The 12578-nt window shown below is 36.0% G+C and overlaps 3 protein-coding genes across 3 annotated transcripts; 2 read left to right on the plus strand and 1 right to left on the minus strand.

Moving 5' to 3' along the window:
• Positions 1-841: 841 nt before the first annotated feature.
• Positions 842-1207, plus strand: LOC140811338 (calcium-binding protein KRP1-like). Its single transcript, XM_073169193.1, has one exon. The coding sequence runs from the start codon at positions 842-844 to the stop codon at positions 1205-1207; it is 366 nt and encodes a 121-aa protein (XP_073025294.1).
• A 2378-nt stretch (positions 1208-3585) lies between these two features.
• On the plus strand, positions 3586-6588 carry LOC140812745 (probable NAD(P)H dehydrogenase (quinone) FQR1-like 1). The gene is made up of 4 exons (XM_073171105.1): positions 3586-3815; positions 4928-5021; positions 5765-6027; positions 6173-6588. Exons 1-4 carry the CDS (start codon positions 3793-3795, stop codon positions 6405-6407), a joined length of 615 nt encoding a protein of 204 aa, XP_073027206.1. The 5' UTR covers positions 3586-3792; the 3' UTR covers positions 6408-6588.
• Positions 6589-8176: 1588 nt separating this feature from the next.
• Positions 8177-11331, minus strand: LOC140812744 (transcription factor bHLH123-like). Its single transcript, XM_073171104.1, has 7 exons — positions 10749-11331; positions 9993-10602; positions 9722-9835; positions 9517-9582; positions 9315-9380; positions 9156-9206; positions 8177-9057 (listed from the first exon to the last, which is right to left on the minus strand). The coding sequence occupies exons 1-7, from the start codon at positions 11060-11062 to the stop codon at positions 8905-8907; spliced, it is 1374 nt and encodes a 457-aa protein (XP_073027205.1). The 5' UTR covers positions 11063-11331; the 3' UTR covers positions 8177-8904.
• Between the last annotated feature and the right edge of the window lie 1247 nt (positions 11332-12578).

Genomic DNA, 12578 nt, shown 5'->3' on the forward strand with positions numbered 1-12578 from the left:
AATAATTTTTATGAGTTTTTCACGTAAATCTCAGTATCTATTTTATTATTTATTTTCATATTCGTGAAAGTCTGAGACCAACAAATTTGTATTTAATCATGTCCTTTAGTATATAATAAGTTTATCAGACCAATTATTGAAAATCACGAGTGAAATTTTAATTTTTTGAATATTATTTCAAGGTACGTTAATTGTTATATATTAATATTTACAGTTTTACTAAGGAATGAAACAATTTATTTCATCTTATCCATGTGGGTATTGTCCTCATGATAGGATGGATGGCCAAGATTTGCTCATGCATATATAAAACCCACTTTTTTTTTGAAATTGTATGTATGGCAAGATCTTACTCGTTGAAATGAAATGAAGATAGTGTCCACATAAACAGGATCTCATCTACAACAACGTATATATTCTGGAAAGAACGCTCCGAGGAATTATTCCAGCAAAAAAAAAAAAAAAACCTATGTATTCTGGAAAGTTCCAAGTTATCGGGGTACAAGATGGTCGTTTGGCCTTCGAATTGACAGTTTTGCCTTTCCAGGAAACGACCACCGCGGAAGAAAATTTCTAGTGCATTAAATGCCAGGCAAATTGCCACTTTCCTCGAAGCAACTGCTGACCGTCTCTTCGCGGGTAACAATCTGTACATTAGTTGTTCAACTATGTCCCTCTCCTTCTAAGAAGCCTCACCCATCAGCATTCCTCCCCCCCACCCCCTATATTATACCATCTCCTTAACGATACCTGAGCCATCGCACAAGAATCCCATTCTTGAAAATCACAAACTTTGAATCCCCTCTATCTCGAGATAAAAAAGGGAAAAAAAGTCCTTTTAATGGCGTCCGCAGGTCGATCCGATTTTCAAGATTTCTTGCCCCTGATGGCGGGAAAACTTGGTGGGGATGGCTTGATTGGGGAACTCTGCAACGGGTTTCAGCTGTTGGTGGATTCTGACAAAGGGGTCATCACATTTGAGAGTCTTAAAAAGAACGCTGCTTTACTCGGGCTTCATGAATTTTCTGATGCTGATCTTTATAACATGATTAAAGAAGGTGACTTTGACGGAGACGGAGCTCTAAATCAGATGGAATTTTGTGTGCTAATGTTCAGATTGAGCCCCGAGTTGATGGAAGAGTCCCAGTTTTTGTTGGAAGAGATTCTTCAGCAGGAGGGTTTCGAATACTTTGACTTTTCTTTGTAACTATTCTAACTTTTATTATATATATGAAAACGTAATTCTGACGATTGTTGAGTTGTGTGGGCGATTATTGGATTCAAATATACACAATTTAGTAAAGAGTAATGAAATTTAGTTTGTTCGTTTGGATGCAAACAGCCTGCTGTGCTGAATTTTAGCGTATACTTGTTGTATGTTATGAACTGATATAACGATAATATAAACAGTAGAAATATTTCGAGAATAAGCAAAAGACCGGTGGTTGTCATTGATTTCATTGTTGGTGACAGAACCTTATTGTGAGCTATAAGATGTAGCAAGATTTATCGGGCGATATTTTTTTCATCTTGTTAAATTTGGTGTGATGGACTAGACCAGCATGATTCACAGCATCAAGAATTATTCTTCTTCTAAAGTTTAACGTTTCTATGGTGACATATGAGCTTATGATATTTATTAGGTCATTTTCTGAGTGGTTCCAATATGGAGTTCCTGTCTGACAAATACTATACATTCAAGACTTTGATCTGCATCAGCAAACCTTAATGGCAGCAGTACTTGCCTATGTCCTTGTATTGTGGAACTTAAGTCATTGTTTAAAAGCCTTAGTATCTATCAGTGGATGTTCTTCATATGGAATTTCCGACCTAGAAAGAAACGATGGTAAGTTTTGTGATGACACTTCCTTGTGGTAGTAATTTGGAATTGGGCCCTGAATAAGTCTCAGCTAAGGTGACACTGTTTTTTTCTTGAAAGTAATTTGAGTTTCTTATGGTCGTCTTTTTTGGGCAAAATTTGTTTTTCAGGACTCTTAACAACCAACTCGCGAAGATAGATTCTGTTTAGAGATGTGTTTTATGAAGCCAGGCCTTCCAGGCACCGATCCTTGTGAAAGGGGTTTAAAAAGAAACACAAAGGCAGTTTTATACTTTCTAATGAGACTCACAAGGTTGTTTGGCCTGAAATTTGAATGGCGATTGAGACCGTCTCTTTGTCGCTGATCTTCATAGCAGGGGACTGCTTATTATCCTTTCTTGGAGAATTAAGCAATGAGCGGGTGCATATCACATGTAGAAGCTTCTGCTCAGTATATGTGACAGGTAAAGAAGGAATGTACCGTCATCTGTGCATGCCTGTGCTTAAACATTACAAAACAGAGTTGCAATGCTATAGCCTGCGTACATGTAAGGAGCAAGAAAACATGATTTTAATTGAATTTACTTCATAATCCAACCTTACAGCAGAGGAGAAGCAAGGCATATTTTGTACTTCACTCCCATCAATTGGCAAGCCGTTAATATGGTAGGGCTTTTTAGCTAGTCCTTCAGGTTAGCAAGGAGAAGCAGCAGACAGACATGGCCAAAGATGTAATCCAGATATACCAGTTTCTATTGTTCGCTATACGAGTTTGTTAATGATTAACTGGTGAAATATGTGTGAAATGATACTTATGTTAGAATTCGATACAATAGAGGTGACAGAGATGGGGATTGACAAACATCGGATTTCTGTGGATTTATGTTTTTAGTGGGGAGCCCGATTCAACGCTTTGTTCTTAACAAGAGCATCGATTTCAGGTTAGAAATACAAAAACAAAGAATGATGCATTAGATATATGAAATGCTTAAATTTATTCCACTATCATTTCTTGAGTCAATTTGTTGTTATTATGCAATTAGTTTTCCACTTGTTATGGAAAGAATCTACCCTGGTAAGGTGCCGAGTTAACCAAGTTTGGAAAAAGTCTTGATCGATCGCAGCGAGTCAGTGACTTCTTTAATTTTTTGCTAGCCAACAAGCGTATACGATGAACTGTATACGTGTATGCTCTAATTACTTATTGACGTTCAAGCTTCCAAGTCTTATTTCTTTCGATGATAATGTTTTGAGAAGGGTGTGATCATTGGCATACGACATGATTAAAAATAACAGCATTAAATTATGTTTCCTAAAGAATTATCAGTTCCAACTTCCATGTCAGTCTGATATTATTATATTTATAAGAAACCCACCATATACAATTTACATAGATGTTTGGGAGTTTCGAGGAAGTTTGGTCAAATTCGAAACTGTTTGGCTTCTTGATGCAAAAGCCAACCCAAGATCATTCCGATGGTGGGGCCTCTGTACAAGAATTCAAAAAGCAGACACGAGAATAAAACCAAGTACTTGAAAACATTACTGTAATGAGTATTTTGGTCACCTGTGACGCATCTCCTAATTTCTTTTCTTCACCTACAATTATCCACACAAACTAGCATTTCCTGTCACGCAACACAAAGAAGCATAAGCCACACACTTCTTTCACTTAATTAATTTTACAAAGTAGCGAAGTTCAAGAATTCACGCAATTTCCCTCGATTAGATATTTTTAGGTGCATATTAAACATGTCTATATTTTTGGTCAATTATATTGTGGGTCATACCGAGATAATTGCTGTTTTTATTTAAAGTCCCCCAATCCGCCGGAAACGCAACCAATACGAGGTTTCGCACTGTGACAAACGTTCTGCAAAACTCAATCGCTTTATCTTTGCCAGCTGCATTTTCCCATTTCTTTATAAAAGATTAAATCTTTGACAAGAGGGTAGCTCTGTTTACTGTTACCAATGGCCACCAAAATTTACATCGTGTAAGTATGATCTATGTAATCTTTTAGTTCTTTTTTCCCCGTTTCCACTCATCTCACGCGTTTCTTGCTTCTCCGCGACTCCGCGTAATTAATTTTTTTTAGGTTCTTAAACTTGTGTAAAGGGTTAATGCTGCAATTCTTCAGATTTTAATTGTCTTTGTTTTCGTATTTTCCATTTCAAACTTTTGATCCACTTATTGTGAAGGGTCAAGCCAATAGCTGAATCTTTGGCTTTTGTTTTCTTAATGCTTTAATCACTGCTTTAAGCTTACACCATCAGTCTGAAATTATGAATAGAAAAGGAATTGATCGCAAATTATTTTGGTTTATTTGATTAGACCAGTAATATCATACGCGCTTCCGAGTTTATGATGATGGTTAAACTAGTTTTTCATTTATGTTTTTTTGGTAAATTATAATTGACAGAGTCTATAGCTTGTTAAATGTATTATTCAAGATTCAGATTATTTAGTTACCGGTAATCATGTGGTGTTCATGTGTTTTACCTCTGTAGTGCAAGTTAGTGAACGTTTGAGCTAATTATTTTATGAGCAATTACAGTAGGTGTATTATATTATAATACAACCATCATAGCTTGCTTATGTGTTCTTGGTTAATATAATCTTGTTGTTTGTGATGGATTTTAAAGATTCAATACTTAATGTTAATTGCGCTTCTTGTGTCATTATTCATCAAATGTAAAGCCTTAACTTCTCAATGTAAATGCGTATTTGGCAATAGGACTCTGTTTCTGGAAGATGTAAATCCTCAAGAAACTGGTTTCCCTGTGCTAGTACTTTGAAATTTATGTTATAATTGCAATAGGTTAGAGATGAATTAATCGTAGCGTGTTGGCAATAGTAATTATTTTTTCCCGGTTATACAACAAAGAAATTCTCTGTTTGTATCGAAATTTTAGGATATATGGATGTGTAGTAGTGACAGTGGCTGGAGCTGTGCTGTCATTTGGTTTGGTCAGGAGCTATTTTTGTTCCTTGTTTGACCAAATTTTTGAGAAAAGATTTTTTCCCTATGTGACGGGACGGCATGAGGCAAGCAAAATTCTTCTGGTATTCTATGAACAAAAATAACTATAAAACTTCACCAAATAGGTACTATTCTATGTATGGTCACGTGGAGAAACTGGCGGAAGAGATAAAGAAGGGAGCTGCATCTGTTGAAGGGGTTGAAGCCAAACTATGGCAGGTACGAGCTATATTTTCTTCTGTTATCTCATTGTAATTTTTTAGAGAAAACACCAAGAATAGATGTGGAACGTATGCATGTATCGGACAATTTATTATATTTGAATTAACTTTTAGCAATTTAAATTTTTAGACAATTGCATGTATTTTTCATTGAAGTGTCTGTTGGTCCCCAAGTGTATCCCAACGCTTACGTAAATGATTTGGTGCTTCGGCTAGTTTCAAGCATTATGGCTATTATTATTTAATTTGAGGAAAATAAAGTATTTCTATACACGCTTTTACATGATATTTGTTCTTAAGTTTCTTTATATTGATTGTTCAAAAAAGAAAAAAAGAGTGTTACATTCTGATACTCACGGGAAATCTAGGGTCCGATCCCAACGAGCGTCACTAGTTCAGACGTGGGCTTTAAGATGACCCTGAGCCTGAAATCAAGAAAAAGACCGTTAAGAGGGGACCAGGAGAGTGTCCTGGCGTAGCCCCTCCGACGCTCAAGTCAGTGACTGAGGATATATGGGGGGAGCAGCTAAGGGTGCTGCTGAGAACAACATATTGAATCCATAATCATACGCTCAAACCTGGTATTTATAGGAGGATACCTGGGCTTCTGATGGGCCCTTCACCTGTGGGCCTCAGATATGGGCCGGGAGTTTGGGCCAGATCTTGATGGGCTCATCCCAGGGTATCACATTCCTATAATAAAAGTATTTTTAATCTTTCATTTGAATCTTTGCGTTCCAGGTCCCTGAGACACTACCAGATGACGTTCTTGCAAAAATGGGTGCACCTCCAAAGAGTGATGTACATATTATCACGCCTAATGAACTTGCAGAGGCTGATGGCTTCATTTTTGGCTTTCCTACGAGGTTTGGAATGATGGCTGCCCAGTTCAAAGCGTTTCTTGATGCTACTGGAGGTCTATGGAGAACACAGCAACTCGCTGGAAAGCCAGCTGGGATTTTTTACAGCACTGGATCTCAAGGCGGTGGCCAAGAAACTACGGCGTAATTCCCTTCGTGATAGTCCCTGTAACTTAGTAGAAAACAAGACGTTGCTCAAAATTTCAAACTCATCAGCAATCCATCGTTTTCTTTATCATTAATCTCATCCAAATATTGAGCACATAATTGAGTCTATGATTTATTGCAGGTTAACTGCTATTACTCAGCTTGTTCACCATGGAATGATCTTTGTCCCCATTGGATACACATTTGGAGCTGGCATGTTTGAAATGCAGCAAATAAAAGGAGGAAGTCCTTACGGTGCTGGAACTTTTGCTGGCGATGGTTCGAGGCAGCCATCCGAGCTTGAAATACAGCAGGCTTTTCACCAAGGCAAGTTAATCGCCACCGTTGCCAAGAAACTGAAGAAAACCACCGCCTAAGCTATTCCATATACAACATATTGTTTATGGTTTTACGATTCATTCCTTTTCCTACTGATATAATATCATGCAATGGATGTGTACTTCTTGCTATGATGTTCCCATCTATTTGTTCTTTTTAATAAAGTGTTATGCCAAGGTCTCAATTATGGTACTGTAAACTGCTTTCGGCGGTTCATTCCCTGTGTTTCCATCATATATATAGATTGGATTTGTGAAGTGTCTAGATCTTTGTTGTGGAGTTCAACTGATGAGTCGGTGCGCTCATTTTCTTATTAAAATGAAAAGTTGCACCGGCCTCACTGCAGTCCTTAAAATTTGCATGGCTCAAACTTGAAAAACCCACGTGGTATGGCGGATGAGGGGTCCGGGGGAACATGCCATTCGGGAAAGATGAGAGTTGCAACGATCAGACATAAATGGAACAGTTTATCCTTAGATTTTGAGAATGTTTGAAGAGAATAGGTACTTCTAAAACGACGGGGGTTTTGGACTTGGTGTTATATCTTGTACGTTCATTTCGTTTCTGTGACGTGTTATCCGCGACGCATATATTTGAACTTTGTAATGATACGGTGTCATTGTGATCCTAATTTCTGAGTCAAAGAAGCTTCAGATATTCTTTAATCCAACAGCGGACAATTTTCTGATTCCATGGTTAAAGTAGCTTTTTTTGAAAAGCTTTAATTTCAGCTCAGGATAGGATTATGGTGGTTTGCAATATCTTCGATAAAAATCCTTAAAGCCTTTTTCTTGTGTTTCAACCGAAATGCAAGGCCAATTTTTTTTAGTTAGTGCTCGATTACTTACAGACAAATAATGGTGTTATCTTCTTGGCAAACGCAATATTTGGTCTTTTTCACCGAGCCTCCGGATCTGTCCCAAATTCAACACCCGCTTGAAAGTTCTTCCAGCTTTCACATTTAAAAAAATGATAGTACTGCGAAACATGAGTACGTACATACATAATATTAATCAAAATTATAAGCAAACTTTGCCAAGAAGACAAAATCTTAGTTTGAAGTTTAGAGAGTTAATTAATGTTTGATCCCACGATGATGTTACTCTTCTAATCATGATCGATATTCAACGTGCAAGATGCTTTCTTTTTGTCCTCGTTTATGCTTCTAAGTAAAGATAATAAGGCTACCCCTTTCCACAAAATATTCCATACTATGCTTGATAGCTATGTGGCCTAGAAGTTGGTTCCTATGCCCAAAGTAGATATATAGACACACACACACACTATCTACACTATCTAATTAAAGAAGAACTTCAAATTTTCACTGAATGGTGGAGTTTTATTTAAAATTATCATATCTTCATTGTGTCGACCATTTTATCGGTATTAATTTTGTTTATCCTAAAATAAAAATAAAAAAGTAATATTTTTTTCATAAATTAAATCGAGTTAGAGATAAATTTCATAAAATTAACTCACGAGACGATCTCATGATATAATAATTGTGCAAATTATATACTGGATTACTTTCTTGGTCGGTTTATTGTATAAGGTCGCTTTACCTTCCAATGAAAGCAGTTCAAAGTGACCATTCGATGCAAAGCACAAAAGGCATAGGCATGAGTACTGATAGCTCCTCCCTCTGGTATCATGGAACATTCAACAGGAGCAAAATTAAAAATCTATTCTTCTTTTAAAATAAATAAATCTTTGATTTTACTTTAATTTTTTAAAATACAATTTAAAATATTTTTTATCCAAAAAATAACATTTTGAGCCTCGAATTAACTTGTTCTATTTTATTTGATTTCCAAAAAGAATATTATAATTATAAAATATCAAAAACCCTAAAAGGAAGGGGGCCACTTGGCCCGCTTCTGACTTCCACTAACATATTCCAGACATATAAACAATTCAAAAGTGAGATTTCCAATCAATTGATCTCCCCACACTGCAGATACACTCCTGTATTTATTCCTTTCATGTCTTTAACAAAGAAGATTAAAGTTACGTGCCAGCTCTGTGCAAATAACACTTTCATCTACATCACCAAAAGCTCCTTTACACATTTCCCTTGTTCTTCATTCGGCTATAAATTATCAAATTCCTATGCAAACTAATCTACACTTAAATTAACATATATAATTCTTGAATTATTAGAAAACTAGTTTAAATATTTGAATACAATAAGTTCAATCAAATCTTAGCCGAATAAGCTAACTTAAGCTGCATAATTTTGGCTGTCGCCAGCCATGGCCCAACTCTTTTTAATCCTTTCCCTTTAGTGAATTTCTTTTAATCGCTTTTCGCATTTTTTTCGCTTCTTCATCACCTGGATTGATAAAGGATATGAGGGGCTACATTTTTTCCTATCCTACTTTGTTAGAGTTTGAGAAGTGTAATATGCTATCACCACATGGAATCAGGCTTTTAATTACCAGAATAATAATGCGATCAAATCAGTATACTTGGTCACCAAAACCTTTTTTTTCCCATGAATTTTCGTGACCGATTATACTGACTCGTCACAGTAGCTTATCTGAACGTTCCTCCGAAAGTAGGAGTCCAAAAATCAACCGTTGTCTCTTGAGTTACAGGGAAGGTGCTGGAAACCGGTACTAAACATAACCCTCGACTTCTAAGATCTTGTCGTGGCCCATCTGCTGGATCCTTTGATTTATCAGATATCTGCATGCGAAACAATTCAAAGTTAATATATATACTGGATGTCATTATTTCTGCCATTTTAATCACTAGTTAAGTGAAGCAACATAAATGTTGTGTACCTGTTGGCGCTGAACGGGAGCTCCATTTTTCATATATGGAGTACTTAAGACCTGATATCAGACACGAGCGCGCACAACAAGTTAGTTAAATTACTTAACCAAATTTTCGACCTTTCTTGCGAAACTATAATGGAAATAAGTCAAATGGGACGTACTTACACTAACTTGTTCATGGAGAAATTTTATGTATTCAATTGCTTCAGATAACACCGAAGCTGTATCAGTCTGAGAAAGTGCGATAGGTTAATTAGATTAATAATGTGATCAGCATTTCGTTGTTTGCTTCTAAGATTAAAGAAATGGTTAGTGGAATCCACTTGAGGGAAAGTGATGAATTTTTTTCAGAAAATTAACTAGTTACCTTTCCAAAAGGTGAGACTAATTGTTGTAGTGCAGTTATTCTGTCTCCCATCTTCTCTTTCCTCACCTAATCAAGAGCAAAGTTATGTGTTTATAAATGTCATTTAATCTGTTTTGTAGTATACAGAAAGGATTAAGATGTTAGGCTTCAACTTTTTCCTAAATATCTTCGTCAAAATATCATGATCATTAAAAATGTATAATACCTTATTACAAGCCGGCAACGGTGAAGAAATTTCATTCCTGGATCTTTTATTTGACGATGATTCCGTGTTGTTTTTCTTTGTTGTCGTACCTGAATCCCGAACTTCCAATGTATTCTTGAAAATGCAAAAGAAAAGAAAATGAAACGATGAAGAAGAATAGAAAATTATTAATGGACTAAACCCTAGAGTTATGAGGTATGGTAATGTAGTTTGATGAAAAATTACTCATGTTGTATGGATTTACGTTAGATTCTTCTTCTTTTCTATTTACCTTCGGCTTTTCATCAAAGGATGGAACTATGGGAATCTGCGTTTGTAACGCGGGGAAAAAGCCAGATCGAGCATCATTCATGGTGGCAGAAGCATTCCAGAAAGGAGTGTTGTTGGTGAAATGCAAGTGACTGCTGCCAGCACCAGGCGGCAGCGGCTGCGGATGTTTGGGTGGTGATGTTCTCAAGAATTGTGGAAATTTATTCCAGGAGGGCATCAACTCCCCTGGGTTGTGGCCATAACCACTCGGCGGATAAGGATAGTTCATGGACCGATTCTCGTAGTTCTGCGGCTGGTTTTCAGACATTAATAGACCATAGGCTGCAGCAGAATCCACCTGATAACCGCCGGTGTTTAGATTCTGAGATGTTATTGTACTGTCATTGGAGTTAGCCTGGGAACTAAACTGTGAGTGATGATCTAAGGTAAAACCTCGATTTATTTGCTTAAAATCGTTAGCGGATGAATCTTCAGATGAAGCACCGGTATAAAGTTTGTGCCGCCAATGCTCATGCGGAGATGCAGCAGTCCCAGATTCTTGCAGGAAATTGCTGGTATTTGAATCTTCTTGCAGCATAGAACGAAAACTGCTCTCAGATTTTTCTCCTCGACTACATATATATATATATTATAAAAACGAAACAAATTAAAACCATAATCACAAACAAAATTCGAGTACGAATATAGCACCAAATCCATGCAAATAAAAATGTATGATTCAAGAAAACTATGAAATCATAGAGTATACAAAACTTACAACATAGCCGGGTTCCAGTCCATGCCTTGCGAAGAAAGGCCTAATCCCATCATTTGCAAGTTGGGAGTAGTTAAAACACCGCCTCCAGAGGCTGCGGAGGTCTGAGTTTGCACCACCATAGAGCCACCGGATGCAGCTCCGGAATCCATGGAAGACCTGGATTTCATGTCCACCATATCAGTCGGCCATTCGAAGTTTGCTATTGCATTTAACCTCGCCGAAACCGAAGCCGGTGTTGTTCCAGTATCGTCAGCTCTGTTGATTCTTGTTGAATCCCACCAGTTTCCCCTTCCCAGATGAAATTCATCTGACATAGCTATAGACCTGTTTCTGAAATTATTATCAGAATTTTCTTGCTTTGACCTGTACCTTTACTACTTCTCCACAGATGCTTATGCTTGAAGGCTCTTTCTTTGTCTCTTATTTGTTCTTAATTTTATAAAAATTAAAGGAAACCGATTTGCTGCATATAAATATTTATACTAATAATAAAGTTGAAGAAACTAAGGTGAAGAATTTGGGTTGACTTTTTTGAGGTGATGTGACAAAGGAAAGGAGAGCTCATTTTGAAAGCAAATTCGCTGCTTAGCCAATTAGATATATATTATATACAATCACATACAAAAAACTTCTTTCCTCTGTGTTTATCAATCCCTAATAGTATTCATTCTTTTTCTTTAAAATAATAATAACTTTGATTTTTACAACTATTTTGAAAAGCCTCTGCCCTAACATACTGACAAATTACAGATATTAATTAGAATACTCGATCAATTTATGCTACGTACTCTTATATAATGCATTACTCCTCTTATACAATATAAATTTTGATTGATTTTCCAAAACTTTAATGCAATACTTTCTTATACTTGAGAATTATTTATTCAAAAAAAATTCAAATGTTTTTATATTTTATCACAAGCTTTAGTAAAGATGAACGATTAAAGCTTGCTTAAATCAAATTACATATCCATCCACTGATTGAATAAATTACATGGATAACTTCATTTAGTTATCTCAATATATCATTAATTTTAAAAACGTAATGTTAAGTTACATAATCCATTATTATATTTAGAATTAAATAAAAAATCTTAAACCAAGACAAATCGAATTATTTTTAACCATGTTTTGATTTATCGGTTCATGATAGGTTACTTAACTTACTTTTTTTTGTTTAAGTTTGAATCTCTCGCGTAAAACGTATATATTCAAATACTTTGATTGAATGATAATTTTGAATCACTTCCGTAAGTTTGAAATAAATTTAATCTTTGTGAATTAAGTCGATTTATTTAGTACTCAAACTAAGTAGTTTGCCCTAATTGTTTTGTTTTTTGGGATCACCCCCTCCCATAATTTGTGTATAGGAAGAGGAAATATCCAATTTCCCATTTGTGATGAGATGTATAGATAGTGGTGGAGTCAACTTCAGTACTGACTAATGCCACCACGTTGAATTCAAAAAAGACATCATCTAAATCAGGTACCTGAATGTGGCCATTGGCGACAATGGAAATGTGTTTGTGTGGAAACATAAACTCGAGTTTCAATTTGTCATTAATAATCATACAACGTGTGCCCGATAGTAACATGACTTCATTCACCTTGAAGGACCACCGATCCATTATCGATCGGACATATATTTTTATATGTGTTTTTAGGAGTTTTCTATTCTACTATAAAAATATTTTTTTTAACAATGTACGCTTCAAAAGATACGACTCGTGCTACTACTATGTCATGGTTTTATGGTCAAAATGTTTAAAGACGGATGAGACTTGAGTGAGCTATTACCTCGACTATTAGTTGTTTACAAACCAACCATAT

The sequence above is a fragment of the Primulina eburnea genome, chromosome 14, assembly GCF_022965805.1.
Source record: "Primulina eburnea isolate SZY01 chromosome 14, ASM2296580v1, whole genome shotgun sequence".
Taxonomy (NCBI): domain Eukaryota; kingdom Viridiplantae; phylum Streptophyta; class Magnoliopsida; order Lamiales; family Gesneriaceae; genus Primulina; species Primulina eburnea.